This window comes from Phycodurus eques, chromosome 1, assembly GCF_024500275.1.
Source record: "Phycodurus eques isolate BA_2022a chromosome 1, UOR_Pequ_1.1, whole genome shotgun sequence".
NCBI lineage: Eukaryota > Metazoa > Chordata > Actinopteri > Syngnathiformes > Syngnathidae > Phycodurus > Phycodurus eques.
Window position 1 is genome coordinate 51,534,405 of NC_084525.1, and position 18,875 is coordinate 51,553,279.

Genomic DNA, 18,875 nt, shown 5'->3' on the forward strand with positions numbered 1-18,875 from the left:
AAATAGTCAGCAAATTTCTTGTGGCCCTTTTTATCATTCTCTTTCATAACTGAAAGGATATTTAAATGAGTCTGCACTGCCAAGTGTATCCTGAGGCTCACGCCAACTGCATGTCTCTGCAGGTCTCTGTGTTGTATAATTACACAAATATTAGCACTAAAAGATTCCGTTTTAATTATTATAAACAATGTCCAGACATTTGTCGGAAGATCATTTAATTAAAGAGTTGAAGAGAAAAAAGTACTTCAGAAAGTAAAAGGAAACACTTCAGGCTCACTATGCTTTTTTTATTTATTTTTTTCCTCCTTTTTCGTCTCGAGTTCCATTGTCTGGAGTTGGATTTGAGCCCTAAACTATTATTTGTTCTTGTAGCACTGTTGGCAGCATTACTAATCAAAACATTGACTTTGGGGGGAATTGTTTGCCTTAAATACAGTATTTTACAACTACAGAAGAACAATACTTTAAATATGATGAAATTAAATATTTACATTTAATATTGCCAAGGATCATTTAAATTAAAAGCTCTAGATCACCCCAGCAGCAGAAGCTGCATTACCTGTTTAAATGAGTATTTAAAAAAAAAAATAAAAAAAAAAATTGGTGTGCAGCAATTACAAGACGGACAGTCTGTACCCTCTGTTAGGAATGCAAACGTTTGGTTTGAAAAGATTGAACGTCGGTGTCATGTTCATACTCATGCTGCCGCGACACCTCAGCAAGGCCGAATGCTTCCACCTCAAAGCCCCAAGCAAAGTTGCCTTGAGCTCGGTTCATCTTTAGTCTACACTGTCATTATCTGCTTCCACTTTCCATTTCAAGGAAAGTGTCGGCGTGCTTGCTCCAACATGTTGCAGCAGGTATCAAAGCTGGCCCAGAAGCAGATTGGTCTCATCTGTCCTTCTGACATCTCTCCAGGTGCGATTGGGCGAGAGCCCACAATTGGATGTCTGTGAGTCACATATATTTCGTTTCCTCCTCTTTTACTGCATTCTCCCATGTGACCAAAGCATTTTTAGCGCCTGAAATCATTATTAGGTATGTTGTAATCCAATAACTGTTAATTTGTTGTTCTGCTCCACCTCCTGGTCTCATTTGCAGTATCAGGCCACATGTTTCCCAAGGTTTAAATGCCGCCCTCGACTGGCATCTTTCTGTTCCTCTGCGATTGGCTAATTCCACTCGGGCTTCATATAGTTGGGGATGCACTGGCAGACTTGGTGGCTGTAGTAAAAGCCAGATAGGCACGCACGTCTGGGGGTCCTGCACGGTAACCTGTAGCAACTTGGGAAAGATGGAAGAAGAGAAGAAAACATTTAATTAGTCCCAACAAGGGTTACAAAGGGGTATAAATTTTTCTGATACATTTCCATGGGAATTTAAACTGTGCAACATTCCCAATTGTAAATTTTACAAGGGAATTGCGGCTAATTTAAAAGGTATATTCAAACAAATTTTAGGGCCATTCCATTGAATTGGTGCAGTCTGCTTGTTGTTACTCTTTCAAAACAAACTTGAATTGATCTTTTTCCCCCCAAATCTAAATCTGATAATACCCATATTCAACTACTCAAATTGTGTATTGGCTCATCTGACCTAACTTTATTTCTTTGCGCCATTGTTTTATTGTACTACAACTCATTTGTGTAACATGACTGACTTTTAGCATAAAATTAGCAAATAGATGAAATATAGTCACACTTAAACCCCCCAGGTCAAAGATGAAGTATCATCAAATAAACGGAAAAATAAATCTGTCAAAATCACTTTTGCTCTTCCCAAGGCCTGCGGAGGATCTGACTGATGCAACTTCCTGTGGGACATGTGACTTGTGGAATAGGCCACATTTTTCAGAGGGGGTAATGAGTTTGGGACATGACTAAAGTGTGAATTTAAACTAAATTGTTTCTTTGAGAAATAAAATTATTGTTGAGATAATTAGTAAAGGCTTAACATTATACATCATGGCTAAGCCTAATTTTAGGAAGGTGCAACACAGAACAAATGCTAATTTTCCAGTGTTCAAGGTGGGATATAATTTTGAAATTGTATTTATTATATATATAATCAGATCACTGCAAGATACTGCTTAATTTTATTGTGCACTTCACATGTGGCGGTGCCGTATCTGAGCGTAGTTCCTACCTTTTGGTCCGAGAAACAAAGCAAAAAAATCGACAAAGCGACTGCTTTCAACTCTTAAAATTCACTGCCAGCTTTCCCAGTTAACATGGACATGACTTCTAAAGCCGTCAATGGCAGTGAAAGTGTTTTAAGTCAAAGTCCCACTGTACTTGCATTAAATCCCCTTTTTGTTGTCAGGATTATGCTAAAATAGATTTTCCCTAACTATATTTAAATTGCCTATTACATAAATTATTGCTTATTCATATGTACTCATTCCCGTCAATTCCAATTTAAAGTTTCCAACTTTGAAAATGTCATGATTTTGTAACCCTAGTCCCATGCATAACGAAAAACTACAAGATCATTTAAACCGTTTACATCATAATCCTATCTTTTTGTGGTCACATCTTCCCTCACAAATTGCCTGAGAATGTCCACCGAGGCACATCACTTGCACGTCTGAACTTTCCCTCATGGCTCAGCTCCCGTCCCCTTGTGTTTTTCTTTCGCTCCTGTCACTCCATCCATCTCTGCGGCTGCCCGGCGGCGGCCTGATGGCTGCTGTGCTCTGCTCACTGTCAGCGAGCTCAGGCCTCTCGGGTCAGAGGCCTCTCGCGTGCGAGCTGTGGGAACTGCACAGCACACTCGCAGCTAAGAACGCGGTTGGATGCTGGGGATGTCTCGTGTCCATATAAGGAAGCATCAGAACATAAATGGAGAAGGTTTCGAGAGAACCATGTTTGATGCCGATTTAGATTTCTGTCCTCTTTTGGGTGCCTCTTATTCATTAAAAAAGAGAGAAAGGTTCCGGCCTTTACGTGATTATGCAGCACAGCATAATTTGTGATGGGGTGATTCAATGCAATTCAATGGTTTTTATATAGCCCCAATTGACAAAAGAAGTTGTCTCAGGGCGCTTCACATATGGAACAGAAAGATGGGGGAGTGGAGAGAGATTGAGAAGGGGAAGAGAGAGGAGGGGATAGGAGAAGAGGATGTAAGAGAAAGGGATGAGGGGGAGAGAAGGGGACACAAGGAAGAGAGAGAAGACAAGTGAGAGGAGAGAGAATAGACATTGTCGCTGGGATAAAATCATCAGGACTAGCAAAGGTACTCCCTCTGTACTTAGAAGTACAGATACTTGTTTAAAAAAAAAAAAGCAAAAGAAGTACTGATTTCTCAAGTAAAAGTAAGTACAGACTGAAATGTATTTTAGTGCAAAGGTAAACATGAATTTTGCTGTCTATTATATTCAATAACCGTTCTGATAACCTGCCACAATAAAATAAACTTTTAAAAATAGTTTCCCTCTATATATAGTATAGTGCTCGTACTGAGAAGAAGCAAAAAAATTGTTGCATGTTGTTTAAGAGTTTGCTAGTGTTGGCTTGACTTTCATGCTATCAAAACAACTTGTTCCCATCGCTTTTCTAGTGTTGTGAACTGACTAATAAAAACAAGGCTAAATTAGCTGATGATAACAACTGAAAAAAATATACTTGGGTTTAGACGGAGAACTTCTGAAAGCTAGAAGCTGAGAGTTTTTACGGCCGGCCCAAGACTCAACCCATTCGCCACCAATCATTCTTTGACCCAACACCTTAAAACAATTCTCTTTAATAATTCAATGGGAATTCAGGATACCCCTCCTTGAGCCGTCACCTTGTCGTGGTGGAGGGGTTTGTGTGTCCCAATGATCCTAGGAGCTAAGTTGTCTGGGGCTTTATGCCTCTGGCAGGGTCAACATGGCAAACAGGTCCGAGGTGAGGGACCAGACAAAGCACGGCTCCAAAAACCCCTATGACGAGTACAATAAATGGATTCAGGTTTCCCTTGCCCGGACGCGGGTCACCGGGGCCCTCCTCTGGAGCCAGGTCGGGCTCGAAGGTGAGCACCTGGTGGCACAGCCCGAAAAGGTAACGTGGGTCCCCCTTCTCATGGGCTCACCACCTCTGGGAGGGGCCATAGGGGTCGGGTGCAGTGCGAGCTGGGCGGTGGCCAAAGGGGACCTTGGCGATCCGTTCCCCGGCTACAGAAGCTGGCTCTAGGGACGTGGAATGTCACCTCTCTGACAGGGAAGGAGCCCAAACTGGTGTGTGAGGTCGAGAAGTTCCGACTAGACATAGCCTCCGTGCACAGCTTGGGCTCTGGTACCAGTCTTCTCGAGAGGGGTTGGACTCTCTTCCACTCTGGAGTTGCCCACGGTGAGAGGCGTCGAGCAGGTGTGGGTATACTTATTGCTCCCCGGCTCGGCGCCTCTACGTTGGGGTTCACCCCAGTGGACGAGAGGGTAGCCTCCCTCCGCCTTCGGGTGGGGTGACGGGTCCTGATTGTTGTTTGTGCCTATGCACCAAACAGCAGTTCAAAGTACCCACCCTTTTTGAAGTCCTTGGAGGGGGTGCTGGAGCGCGCTCCCACTGGGTACGCCATCATTCTGCTGGGGGACTTCAATGCTCACGTGGACAATGACAGTAAGACCTGGAAGGGCGTGTTTGGGAGGAATGGCCCCCCCGATCAGAACCCGAGCAGTGTTCTGTTATTGGACTTCTGTGCTCATCACGGATTGTCCATAACGAACACCATGTTCAAGCATAAGGGTGTCCACACGTGCACTTAGCACCAGGACACCCTAGGTCGCAGTTCGATGATCGACTTTGTGGTCGTGTCATCGGACTTGCGGCCGCATGTCTTGGACACTCGGGTCAAGAGAGGGGTGCAGCTGTCAACTGATCACCACCTGGTGGTGAGTTGGCTCCGATTGTGGGGGAAGATGCCGGTGCGACGTGGCAGGCCCAAACGTATTGTGAGGGTCTGCTGGGAACGTCTGGCCGAATCCCCTGTCAGAAGGAGTTTCAACTCCCACCTCCGACAGAACTTTGCTCATGTTCCGGGGGGACATCGAGTCAGAGTGAACCATATTCCGTGCCTCAATTGCTGAGGTGGCCAACCGGAGCTGTGGCCGTAAAGTGGTTGGTGCCTGTCGTGTCGGCAATCCCCGAACCCGTTGGTGGACACCAATGGTGAGGGATGCCGTCAAGCTGAAGGAGGAGTCCTATCGGGCCTTTTTGGCATGTGGGACTCCTGAGGCAGCTGATGGGTACCGGCTGGCCAAGCAGAATGCAGCTTTGGTGGTCGCTGAAGCACACACTCGGGCATGGGAGGAGTTCGGTGAGGCCATGGAGAAAGACCTCCGGACGGCTTCGAGGATATTCTGGTCCACCATCCGACGTCTCAGGAGGGGGAAGCAGTGCACCATCAACACTGTGTATAGTGGGCATGGGGCGCTGCTGACCTCGACTCGGGACGTTGTGAGCCAGTGGGGAGAATACTTCGAAGACCTCCTCAATTCCACCGACACGGCTTCCCATGATAGAGCAGAGTCTGGGTTCTCTGAGGCGGGCTCTCCTATCTCTGGGGTTGAGGTCACTGAGGTGGATGAGATTCGCCCGGAGTTCCTCAAGGCTCTGGATGTAGTAGGGCTGTCCTGGTTGATATGCCTCTGCAACATCGTGTGGATATCGGGGACAGTGCCTCTGGATTGGCAGACTGGGGTGGTGTTCCAACTACAGGGGGATCACACTCCTCAGCCTCCCTGGTAAAGTCTATTCAAGGGTGCTGGAGAGGAGGGTCCGTCGGGAAGTTGAATCTCAGATTCAGGAGGAGCAGTGTGGTTTTCGTCCTGGCTGTGGAACAGTGGACCAGCTCTACACCCTTGGCAGGGTCCTCGAGGGTGCATGGGAGTTCGCCCAACCAGTCTACATGTGTTTTGTGGACTTGGAGAAGGCGTTCGACCGTGTCCCTCGGGGAGTCCTGTGGGGGGTGCTTTGGGAGTATGGGATACCGAACCCCCTGATACGAGCTGTTCCGTCCCTGTACGACCGGAGTCAGAGTTTGGTCCGCATATCCGGCAGTAAGTCGGACTCGTTTCCGGTGAGGGTTGGACTCCGCCAAGGCTGCCCTTTGTCTCCGATTCTGTTTTTTATGGACAGAATTTCTAGGCGCAGCCGAGGCTTAAAGGGGGTCTGGTTTGGTGGCCTCGGTATTGCATCTCTGCTTTTTGCTGACGATGTGGTTCTGTTGGCTTCATCAAGCCGTGACCTCCAACTCTCACTGGAGCAGTTCGCAGCCGAGTGTGAAGCGGCTGAGATGAGAATCAGCACCTCCAAATCTGAGACCATGGTCCTCAGTCGGAAAAGGTTGGCGTGCCCTCTCCAGGTCGGGGATGAGATCCTGCCCCAAGTGGAGGAGTTCAAGTATCTTTGGGTCTTATTCACGAGTGAGGGAAGGATGGAACGATGGAATACAGGATATTGCAGAACTCGTACAGATAGATTTTAAAATTTAGGAAGTCAAATTAAAATCTCAAACTAAATACTTAAGTAAAGTACAAATACCTGAAAACTCTACTTAAGTACAGTAACAAAGTATTTGTACCTTATTTGCTACCAATGGAAAGTAGAACTAAAAAACAAGCACATGCAGAAACTCCAACGAAACCAGCAGAAAAAACCACTGATGACTAGGAAAGGAGCTACAGTGTTTGCAGTGACCTTTTTTTTTTTTTAAAATGGGCTCACCTGCAGGTGTTGGAGTTGAACCTCTTGCCTTGCCGCAGACACGACTGTGGACTCTCTCTGCACTGACACAGGCAGGTGTCGGGGTTGAGGGGTTGATTCCCGGGACACTGGGCGGCGCACACGCAGCCGCACAGCTCCTCGTCCCAGCGTTGGCCGACGGGGCACCACTTTCCCTCGCCCTGACCTTCGCACTGACATTCACCTGCAGGGAAACGGTCTACTCAGGTACTGATGCGCTAGCCATTACCGTACATAGTTCACCATTACTTTAAGACTTACAGTGATCCAACACTTATTTGCAGTTTGCTCTTCACAAATTAAACTATTCGTCTTTGTTGTGGTAAAGAAGGAGCTAAGCCGAAAGGCAAAGCTCTCAATTTACCGGTCGAGCTACGTTCCTACCCTCATCTATGGTCACGAGCTGTGGGTCGTGACCGAAAGAACAAGATCGGCCGAAATGAGTTTCCTCTGGAGGGTGTCCGGGCTCTCCCTTAGAGATAGGGCGAGAAGCTCAGTCATCCGGGAGCATCTCAGAGTAGAGCCGCTGCTCCTTCAGATTGAGAGGAGCCAGATGTGGCTGGGTCATCTGATTCAGCCTCCCTGGTGAGGTTTTCCGGGCACGTCCCACCGGGAGGAGACCCCGGGGACGACCCAGGACACACTGGAGAGACTATGTCTCTCGGCTGGCCTGGGAACGCCTCTGGATCCCCCCCGGAAGAGCTTGGTGAAGTGGCTGGGGACAGGGAAGTCTGGGCATCCCTGCTAAAGCTACTGCCCCCGCGACCAGACCTTGGATGAGCAATAGAAAATGGATGGATGGCTAGATGGATGGATGTTTCTTCAGTACAAACTCACCTATTAATCCACTAAGATGCAACAAGATGGCGCCTAAAACCCTGAATAATAGGATCGTAGAAATTGGGATCAAGGAAGTAAGTTGAAGTGATGCGTCCGCACTGAGTGATGAAAATATTTCTATGTTGGGGAGGAGTTAAGTTAAGCCTGGGTTGTTAGCGGAGGTTATGAAGAGTCTTTGCCGCAACCTTGATTTTGCTTTGCTACATCCGTACTTCTGCCTCATTTACTTAATCAGATTATCTGTGAGATATTTGAGATATCTGTGATTCACAAAGTGCAGTAGATTTAGTAGTAAATGGGCCATTCAGTTGTATTTAACTTAAGTTGGGCCATTCAGTTGTATTTAACTTAAGTTGAATACATTTACATTTAATCTTTAACAAGTGTTTGTTTTTAAACTTTTATTTAGGTACAATTTTTATTTACCTTTTGTGTGCGTTATATTTGAATAGAATCATTATTTAAGTACCGTTTTTTTTTTTTTTTGCTATATTTAAGCATAGTCTTAATGTTCAAACTGCATAATGTTCACACCCCTTTATTCGGTGGTGCTTGCTGTAAAATGTTTGAGAACCACTGCTAAAGGCAATTATAAATATTTAGTGAGAGAGCGTCAGTCATTCAACATTTTTTCCCTCTTCATGCAGGGTTCAGTCCCTATTTCATTTATCTGCATGTATTTCTGTCAACATAACTTAAAACAGCCGCTTACATGTGTTGTGATCCAGTTTCCAGCCTGGACCGCAGCTGGCCTCAGTGAGCCCGTTTCGACAGACGCACTCGCAGCTGGGCTCCTTCAGAACCCTGTTGGGGCCGCAGAGAGCCAGCAGCCCCGAGTCCAAAGCCTCTGGAAGCCACAGAGGTAAAGAGAAAGTTGTTGGAATAGCACCAGCGGTTAGTTGCAAAATACAGGCCTTGTTAAGTAAATACAACTGAGTTGCAGTAGGCCTGTGTTTTATTTCTCTTCACAAGCACGAGTATTTTGTGGAGGATACAATTTCAAATGACACACTACGCAACATATTTCTGAAAGACAGCAGCATGAACTTGTGCTGTTAATAGAACAGCATAACACATACAGTGCAGTGAAGAGGATTTTTCTGGACATATTGGGTATATTAGAATTCATTATATCATTTTATATCACTGACAATAATGTAATTCCCACTTTGCACTCATACAAATATTACTGTAGCAAGACTTCATTTTTGTCTTGTTTGGATTATATTTAAATTTCTTCTGATTCCTTCTCAATGCTGCTCTTGGTCTTCGTACTTTTTGGTTGTTTCAAGTGTAGAAATGTGTGAATATTGCTCCTGTGACCATTTAATTTCCCTGACGAAATGAGTAAACTATCTTATCTAGAATTCTTATGGCAATCCCAAATGAAGAGGTCCATAATCAGGAAAAAAAAGGGTCTCACCTGTCTCTTTCTCCGAGTAGTTAAGGGCGTCTATTGGGACACACATGCAGTTGACGGGATCCCACAAGAACGCTGAAGCGCACGGGACTGTGGGAGGGGAACACCTACACACACACACACACACACACATACAGGGGTGTCAAACATGACAACCGACCAGCTAGGGGGTTTAATCCAATTATGTGTTGTTTAGAATTCTATAACTTCCAAGTGAATGGGTAAAGGCCTATTGTTCATGCGATACCTTAAAAAATTACACATGTAGCTGATAAACACAAGCAAATTGTACGTTTTTCTTTTTGGAGGTTCCTAATGTTTTGTAAAACAATAACTCATTAAATGCAATGTATTGAAAACCACTAATCAGTGGTTCTCAAACTTTTTACACCGATGGCCACCTTTCTTGGCTATCCGAGTCACACCATAATGACCAGCATCAAAATACAATAGGTAGTAGGCCTAAGTGTTCAACAAAAATGAGGCAAATGTATTCCTAAAAAGTATACAGTATTTAATATTGTAAGCCACTGAAACATTATGCACCCTTTGAACGTTAATAAAGCGCTTAAATATTGGGGCAATGATTCAATTAAAATGTACACAAAGGTTACATTAAAAAAATTAGTTTGTTAAACATCCATCCATCCATTTTATTTACTGCTTCAGTTCTACAATATTCAATGCAAATGGTTGTAAAAAATAAAAAAAAAGCTTAAACCACTGTAACATTATGCGCTGTTTGAAGATTTAATTCAGTGATCCTTTCTTGTACCAGTAGAGGAAGCCTGCGTACCACTAGTGGTACTTGTACCAAACGTTGTGAACCAGTGCACTAACTTATTTATATAGTGTAGACACAAAGCACCATGACACACGCATGCTTCAATGTGACTCACAGGTGATCTGTTGCGGCTCGTCTGATGATGGAGTGAAGCGGCCGCTTCAGGAAGCACTCGCACCTCGTGTGATTGACGAACGTTACCATGACAACTGAGCGCTCCTTCCTGAGTGGCGATAGCTCCATAAGCTGTGAGGATGGAGGAGGGTGAGAGTTGTACTTTACTTCAATTTATTCACTGGAAATGTTTTTGTTCATCTGTCTATGCCAGCAACATATAGTGAGAATTTTCTAATGATAAATATGAGGTGTGCCAGTAAAGTCCCAGGACTGGTGTCACAAAAGATACATTTCCAATCCCAATGACAAGATTTCCTTTTGAACTAATCCCCCTGGAGTCTAACGCACTTTCCCAGCATTCTTTGCCATGTCTTCATCCACTCCTGGAAGGATTATTTTGGGATCCTCCACTTGATGTCGTCCAAGTCTTTTAACACGGGTCCTCTTGATGATCCCCTGGAGCTTGGTAAAGGAGACAAAAATCACATGGAAGCCAGGTCGGGTAAGTAGAGAGGTTGCTCCAACTCAGGGCTGTTCTTCTCGGCCAGGAGGTGTCAGATGTTCAGGGCATTGTGAGCAAGTGCGTTGTCATGGTGAAGTGGCCACAAATTGTCGTGCCGCAACTCAAAGCAAACGCTGGTTAATCGTCTGGCCCGTATTGAAGAGGAAAACCCGTAGTTTGGGTTTGAGATATATATTTTGTAGTGCCAGTCCTGGAACCTTTATGACACACCTCATATGTGCCTTGGCTCATTAAAGGTTGGAAAATGGTGCTGGCATCAGAGCGAGGCCTGGTGCGCCTGCGCTGATATTTACCGTCTTGTTGACGAGCGCGTGACTTGTGTTGGTGCAGTAAAAGCGTCCGTTGGTGCAGCATCCACCGCAGCGATGCAGCGCCACACAGGGTGGGAGGTATATCTGACTGGTGGATACTGGGTACTCTTTGGTCACCTCAATGCACACCTCCCTGGGTTGACATGAGGTGCGCTGGATCTCTTCTAGGATTACTGATCACGTTTGATTGCATTAGCCAGTGACTCGCTTGATGGCACTCTGAGAGCATAAAAGCACGGCGATCCGGCATTTACCTCCGAGGGTGCCGTCCACTTTGTAAACCGCCTCCTCCCTCAGCTGCACCCACCGATCGTCGCGGTTTGAATGGACCGCCGGGCTGGCTGAGGAGGTGGGGAAAGAAGAGGCGTGCCATGACTTCTTCCTCAGGCACTGCTGAAGCAGATTGTATTCAGGATAGAGAAGCCGCAGCAGCTCATCCACGCTCACAACGCTCTGTAAACTGACCTGGTCATCTGACAACACTGGAGCCTGGAGGGAAGACGAATACAACATTCTTATCATAGTCCCATACAGTGGTTAGAAGTCATTCTTGCTTTGAGCTAGCCACAGATATGGTAATATAACGAGATAATAACAATAATGGAGTTGTTTGTAAAGCCTGCGTGTGGTATCATCTCCCATGCTCACAAATGTCGTCGTTCCCAATTTAAGAAACGACATTCGACTGTTATGTTGTGTATTTAAAACAATCAAATGACTGCCTGAAAGTCCACTAGCCTAATGCTAACAACGCCAACGGGCTAACAAATAGCATCTGCGTTGCGATGTTATAACCCTTTAAGCGGCAGATAATTAAACCATAAAAGGTGCAGCAATACACATAGACTGCTAATATAGCAATACTCACATGCATATGTTCTTTATCCTCTGAACGACGACTAATATTACTGCAGCGTACCAAGGAGCTGAGACTGGCTCCATGTACAGTATATGTGTATATCTGTATTATACTTCCCCCAGGTGGCCAAGGCATGCATACCAGAAGGAGCAGCGTAATGTCCATTGAAATGAAGCATAAAATGTGACAAAAACTGTTAAATTCTTTACATTTAAGTATGTCATTAGTGTGTTTTTATATAGTTAAATTTTATAGTGCTTTTGTTCTTATTTAAAAAAATAGAGGGGGCTGGAATGGATTAATAGTGTTTCCATTCATTGCTATGATGAAAGATGATTTGCGATATGTCTCTGAAGGCACCGCTGTATTTTTAGGAGGGCAAAATAATTGGAACGGATGACTTTTTCACTTTAGTCTACTGTAGTTGCAAAGCTTCTGTCTGACCCTGTTTAATTACATCACCAAACTTCTGCGTTCTTTTTCTGTGTTGCGTTTCCAGGCTTTCATCACAGCCTTTGTTAGCTAGTTGTTTATTTATTTATTTTTATTTTTGTTGGGGGGGTGGAATCTGGTAAAATTACAAGCCTTGTAGGGTTTAAATTTGGAGATTGGCTTGGCCAGTGTAAAACCATCCACTTTTTTTCCCATGATGCTCAATGTAACACCAAACACAAACACACCTATGACGAGTCAGGTCAAATGGGTGGACTCAAATGAAATGGTGTTAAGTAATCTCTTTGCAGATCCAGATATAAATACCGTATTTTCACGACCGCGTAACTACTATGGTGCGCGTAACTATGGTGCAGCACCATAGTGCAGCTACGCGGAGGAACATGGTGCAGCTGCAGCCGCGAGAGAATTCAAGATAAACGAATCCATGGTTTGCAAGTGGAGGAAGCAGGAAAACGAGCTTCGCCAAGTCAAGAAGATGAAGCTGAGTTTCCGCGGAAAAAAAAAGACAAGCAATACACGGAAACAAGGCGAGGTGGCCCGACTTGGAAGACCAACTCGAGCAAAGAACTCTGAGCTTGCCATCATTCCGGAGGCTTGACGAACCGCCGGACATCCGTGTAAACAGGGCGTTCAAAGTGAAGTTGTGAGTGGCGTGGGAGCCATGGATGACAGATGGCGAACACCGCTTTACTAAGTCTAGGAGGCAGCGCCGGGCGAGTTCCGCCACAATTTGTGACTGGATTGTGGATGCTGGGGCTAACATGTCTGCTTTCACTGTTGTTCGAGCTTTCGTAAAAGCCGGCATTTCTGAGGAGCCGCACGGCAACGAGACTGACTCAGACAATGACGAGAGGGAACCTAGCGTGTTTGATGGAGAACTTGTCCAGCTGTTTATTTCGGATACAGAAGATGAGGACTTTGATTGATTTGTGGATGAGGATTGATCAAAAAATAACTTGAGTACATTGTTAAATACTTCAATAAAGTACAACTGAACTCAGTTTTGCTACCGCTGCCTTTTTAAAAACATTGTTTTAGCGTGCATGCATGCTACCGTATGTTTTAAGCTAGCGTATGTTTTACCATGCCTGCGCCCAATAATACAGTGCGCCTTATTTCTGTGTTAAATGCAGAAATAGACCCTGTAACTGAGACTGCGCCTTTTAATACAGTGCGCCTTATGGTCGTGAAAATACGGTACCTGGAAATAAAAGCCGAAACGGTCATCTGTCTCATCTTGTTTCAATCTTTCAATGTCAACTCACAGGAATTGGCATTACTTTTCCAATAATTTGGAGCAAAGTAAAGGTCAAGAAGTAGTATTTCGCTTTTATACACCCGCAAAAATGGACCAAAAAAAATGCAGGCTTTCGAATTTGATTGAAGAGGCATCACAAAAATTGGGGATTTACCATTCAGGAAATACAGCCGTTTTGTGTAGAGTACGTCCATTTTCAGGACTCAATCGTATTTGAACAATTGACATGATTGGAAATATAACTGTGCATTTCAATACAGTGATATGAGTCACCCAACTTAAGAGTTTTGCGAGACACAAGCTGTTAATCGACCGATTTTTGGGTGTGACTCAAGAGTACAAACTGCAGATACAAGCGGTGTAGCGTGGCAGGTGACTCAACTCACTTCATAACAACCAGCAGTTTGACAGATAAAAGTAAATATTCTTAATATAGAAGAGGGTTCAAGCTGTTTATTGCCACTCTCAGCTTAAGGTTACTCAAAGACTTAACATAAAACAAAGAGAATTACGTGTGTATTTAGAACAACTACATAGCCTCCACTAGCTTAATGCTAACATACCATGGGAGACACCATTGGGACACGGGCTAACAATTAGCATCTATGTGGTGGTGTTGTTACTCTTTAAGCGACACATCTGAACACAAATGGTGCAGGAACATGGAGACAGATGTGCGCAAGAGTCACATCGCAGGGTCTGCTGCGATGTTGGTGTTCTGTAATATACAGTGAATGAACTGTAATATTAAAAGCGACCAGCAGAGGCACCTGCAAATAGAATGTACACGCTGCATTTCCTATTTCGCTCTTCAGAATGAAACTACTGAAGGCATGCTGCATCGGCAGCTGCGTGAGTGTACAAGGTGCGTTCAGGGGAATGAATGTGTTATTTTGTAATGCAGTACATAAATGTAAAAATGGATTACTAGGAAAGTTATTTGCATCAGGATGCTGTAGTTAAAACACTGTGATAGTATGGAATTCGTTTTGTAATATGAGTATAGATAAATTATTTTCTTAACATAGTCAGCCAGAGCTGCAAGGAATGCAACGCTATCAATGTCCTTTCACCATCGTTCCTGTCATACTGTGTTGAGTGTTTTTGTTTGCATATTTGAGGACAAAAGTCTTGTTTTTGTTTTAATTCCTCTTTTTAAAACACACCATTCAAGCAACAGGTTTTTCCTCATGTTTTTATACTTGTACAGTGAAAGCTGCAGCTGGCTAGTAGTGTGGACTCAGTGGGTGGCAACAATGGGAAAATTAAATGGCAGTATTTTGAGGGTCATAACACATCAGCTCCATCCATCAATTTTCTGAGCCGCTTCTCCTCACTAGGGTCGCGGGTGTGCTGGAGCCTATCCCAGCTATCATCTTGCAGGAGGCGGGGTACACCGTGAACTGGTTGCCAGCCAATCGCAGGGCACGTATAAACAAACAACCATTTGCAACATTCACACCTACGGGCAATTTAGAGTTGTCAATTAACCTACCATGCATGTTTTTGGGATGTGGGAGGAAACCGTGGTGCCCGGAGAAAACCCACGCACGGACAGGGAGAACATGCAAACGCACACAGGCAGGATTGAACCCCGGACCTCAGAACTGTGAGGCAGACGCTCTAACCAGTCGTCCACCGTGCCACCATCAGCAACATATTGAGGGAAAAAAAGAACTATAAACTAGTTTATTTTTGGACCGCTGAATGTAGTCCAATATTTTGAATTATGAACTATAAACTGAACTAGTTTATTTTTGGACCGATGAACTGAACTTTGAACTAGTTTGTGCAGAATTTGTGCCTTTCCCAACATCCATCCATCCATCTATTTTCTGAGCCGCTTATCCTCACTAGGGTCGCGGGCGTGCTGGAGCCCATCCCAGCTGTCATCGGGCAGGAGGCGGGGTACACCCTGAACTGGTTGCCAGCCAATCGCAGGGCACATACACACAAACAACCATTCGCACTCACAGTCACACCTACGGGCAATTTAGAGTCTCCAATTAATGCATGTTTTTGGGATGTGGGAGGAAACCCACGCAGGCACGGGGAGAACATGCAAACTCCACACAGTTGGGGCCGGGGATTGAACCCGGGTCCTCAGAACTGTGAGGCTGACGCTCTAACCAGTCGGCCACCGTGCCGTCCCTTTCCCAACACTGATCCTGTATTATTTTACATAGCAATATATATAGCAGGTTTGGAAAAAACATCGTTTAGAAGCCATAATATTATAGTTATTTTTCTCATTAAAAACAATGTTTTTTATGTACTTTATTACAATTACAACAAGTTTTGCCAGGCCATCACCGCAGCTACCTTTCACTTGCTGCCTGTTTGTGGTTCTGCCGGCCTTTACTTTTGTCTGAAGTGACAGGCACGCTCAATTGGCTTGACATCAGGCCACCGACTGGGCCATTGGGGAATATTCCATTTATTTACCTTCAAAAGTCCTCAGTTGCTTTCACAGCGTATCTAGGGTCATTATCTGTTTTCATTGTGAAGCACAGTCGTATCGGCTTTGTAGTTGATTGTGAGCATCAAGTACACTGTAGTCCTCTACTATATATCACACAGTAATGTGTTTTTAATAAAACAGCATTTGATAATGTATTTTATAAAAACATAACAATAACATAATTACATAGAATCTAAAGAATTTAACAGTTTGTGCAGCATATGAATTCATTGTGGCTCCTGCTCCCGTCGTCGTTGCCATGGAGCATTCTGCTCTGACCGACCGGGTCAGGTCCGAAGGCATCAACCCTGCAGCGCCTTTTCTCTTTAAATGGGCTCTTATGGCATCTTAATGAACATTGTACAGCAACAGACAATGTGATAAATTTCGCCCACTCGACATCCATTGCAGCCTGTTCATCGTGGAAGGGGGATCCCCCCCATCTGCGCTCCCTTCTCAAGGTTTCTTTTTCCCCCCCACTTGAGGGGGTCTTGAGTTTTTCCTTGCCCGATAGGGGGGTTTATCTTAGGGGATTTTGTCAATCATTGCCAACTGTGGGCCTGTGAAGCCACTTGAGACTCTTTTGTGATTAAGGGATATACAAATAAACTTGACTTGACTTCTGGTGTGTGTGACTTGGCCACCGGGGGCAGTATAATGCACTAATACAGACATAATTGCAGAAGAGTTTCGCAACTACTGTAAATAAGTTGCAGTAATAGGAGTCGATTTTCGCAGAAGATAAAGAATATGTGCCTGTGAGTATTATGTCTGGCTACATGTTACTGCACCATTTGTATCCAAATATCCATTGTGTTATAACACAGCGCCACATAATGTAGCTGTAGATATTTGTTAGCCCTTCTGTGTTGTTTCCCATTATGTGTTAGCATTAAGCTAGTGGATGTTTTTAAATGCTACACAACGTGTAATTCTCTTTGTTTGATGCTTAGTTTGACAGTAAAGTCCAACTAGGAGTGGCATTGAATAGCTTGAAGCCTCGTTCTGAAGAATTGTTCATTCTCTGCCAAACTGCTGCTTGTTGTAAAGAGAGTTGAGTTCACTGCCACCATACAGTGCTCAAAGCAAAAAAAACAAAAAAAACAACAAAAGCTCAGATCTTATTTTAGCACAATGATTGTCTCCTTCACTTGCAATTAAATCTTTTTTGGGCTTTATATCTGCAGTCAGCGGCTCAATGCCAACTCCATACTTGATCTAAACTCTGGACTTGTATCTGCTTCATTTGCAATAACAAGGGAAGGGACTGCAACTGGCCAGTTAACCTTAGTCAATAGTCCAAATAATTTTGATGGCCTGAAAATTGAAGTACCGTAGTCCGTCATTTATTGTGGGAGTTACGCTCCAGGTGGCCATCCTCAGATTCTGCACGGTAGTATCTGTGTCTTTGAATGTGTATGGCTTTTTAGGGCAGGGCCTGGCCCGGTGAGTGACGTGGGAGTAAGCGAATGAGAGTGTAGAGTTGGCTGTTGTTAGCGCAAGGTTAGCAGCTGGCTGTTAACTGGCTAACAGTTACGAGTCTGTGGACATGGTGAATGTCATATTTGAAACCTCTTTCGTTCAAGCTGAGAAGCTTCACTTCAGTCACGTCGATTGTTTTGTTTCAAATCCACTGTAGTGCTGTGTAAAGGAATAAAACAATGAAACACCTGTGACCTTACAAATACAGCGGTGCCTTGAGATACGAGTGACCTGACTTAAAAATATTTTGCTTTGACTTTGGCAAGCATAAACTTGAGATATAAACGCTGGATGGTGGCGGTGAGCTTAAGTCAACTCACTGCACAGTAACCAGCAGTTTAGCAACTAGTGAGCAAGTCATCAGAAAAGAGGCTTCAAGCTGTTCAATTTCACCCCCAGTTGAAATGTACTGTCAAACTAAATTTAGAGAATTACACTTTGTGTATTTGAAACAAAGTTTGGTTAGCTTATTGCTAACAAACAATACTAAACTGACACTGACATGCTAAACGTTAGCAATGATTGTTGCGGCGATGGCGCAACACATGCAATCATATAACAATACTCACAGGCATATAGTCTTTATCTTCTATGAAAAATGACTACTATTAAAGAAGGAGCAGCACAATGACTGAACTGCAGCAATAAATCATGATGCACAAACTTTACATTGTGTTTAATTAGGTTATTACTTTGTTTTCATAAAGTACAACATTATATGGTGCTATTTTTCATTATTACATACACAAATACATTTGTTGTTGTTTTTTTTGGGTGGGCTGGGACATGAATGGCATTTGCATTCATTTCGGGCGGACAGCTGATTTGAGATGTGCGTTACGAGGACGGTCACGGAGCAAATTAAAATCGTATATCAAGGCACTACTGTACTACAAACTGTAGGCACTCGGTGTTATGCCAAGGTCCATGTTTGCCGTTCTCACCTGGGTTCCCGTGTCTCCCGCTGCGTAGTAGTCCATGTAGTCTTTCCCTGAGCACAGGTTGCTGACATTAAGAATCCATAGGAGTACAGCTGGTCTCAACATAGTGAGGAGGCTGAAGTGAAGGTGATGAGGGAGGCGAAAACAAAAAAGCAGGAGCAGGAAGCTTGTAACAGGTTGCCACAAGCTCACAAGGGTCCTGTCGTCATTCTACCCGGGGACGAAGTTGCTGTTCCGGCGCGGGTTGTTGCAATGCGGGAAGCCAGCCGAATCGAGCATGATGAAGAAAGTGCTCCACTGCGGCTCGCACGCGGCTCGGTCAGTGGGCGTGTGACGTCTCGTCTCGCTGCATTCGTTCAGGTGGACGGCAAGCGTGGAAAATGTTTTTTGTTTTGTTTTGGGTTCTTTTGGGTCCTCGCCCTTCACACTTGCACACGTCCTCGCCTTCTTTATCTCTATTTGTCTTTGCTTCTCACGCGGCAGCTGTGCTCTTCCCTCCCTCGGTCTCCTGCTCACATTATCCGCCTCTCGCCCAAGAAACCTTCAGGGCAAAACTCTCGAAAATCTGACAGAAAAGCATCGGGGAAGGGGAGGGGGCAAAAGCTCCAAATCCTCTCAGGGAAATGGACAAAGGGCAACGCTGGCTTTGAAGTGTCGAAGAGCTGCAGGCAGACGTCCCGGTGGAAGACTAAATGAAGAAG

At 44.5% G+C, this 18,875-nt stretch overlaps 1 protein-coding gene across 3 annotated transcripts; it reads right to left on the bottom strand.

Moving 5' to 3' along the window:
- Nucleotides 1-207: 207 nt before the first annotated feature.
- On the bottom strand, nt 208-18,863 carry vegfc (vascular endothelial growth factor c). 3 transcript variants are annotated; one of them, XM_061670401.1, is made up of 9 exons: nt 18,178-18,863; nt 11,183-11,206; nt 10,972-11,107; nt 10,700-10,890; nt 9,882-10,012; nt 8,986-9,089; nt 8,275-8,409; nt 6,705-6,906; nt 208-1,284 (listed from the first exon to the last, which is right to left on the bottom strand). In XM_061670401.1, exons 1-9 carry the CDS (start codon nt 18,277-18,279, stop codon nt 1,173-1,175), a joined length of 1,137 nt encoding a protein of 378 aa, XP_061526385.1. In that variant the 5' UTR covers nt 18,280-18,863; the 3' UTR covers nt 208-1,172. The 3 variants fall into 3 exon arrangements, with proteins under 3 accessions (XP_061526385.1, XP_061526374.1, XP_061526364.1); XM_061670390.1 differs by having other exon boundaries at nt 10,972-11,110; XM_061670380.1 differs by having other exon boundaries at nt 10,972-11,206.
- Between the last annotated feature and the right edge of the window lie 12 nt (nt 18,864-18,875).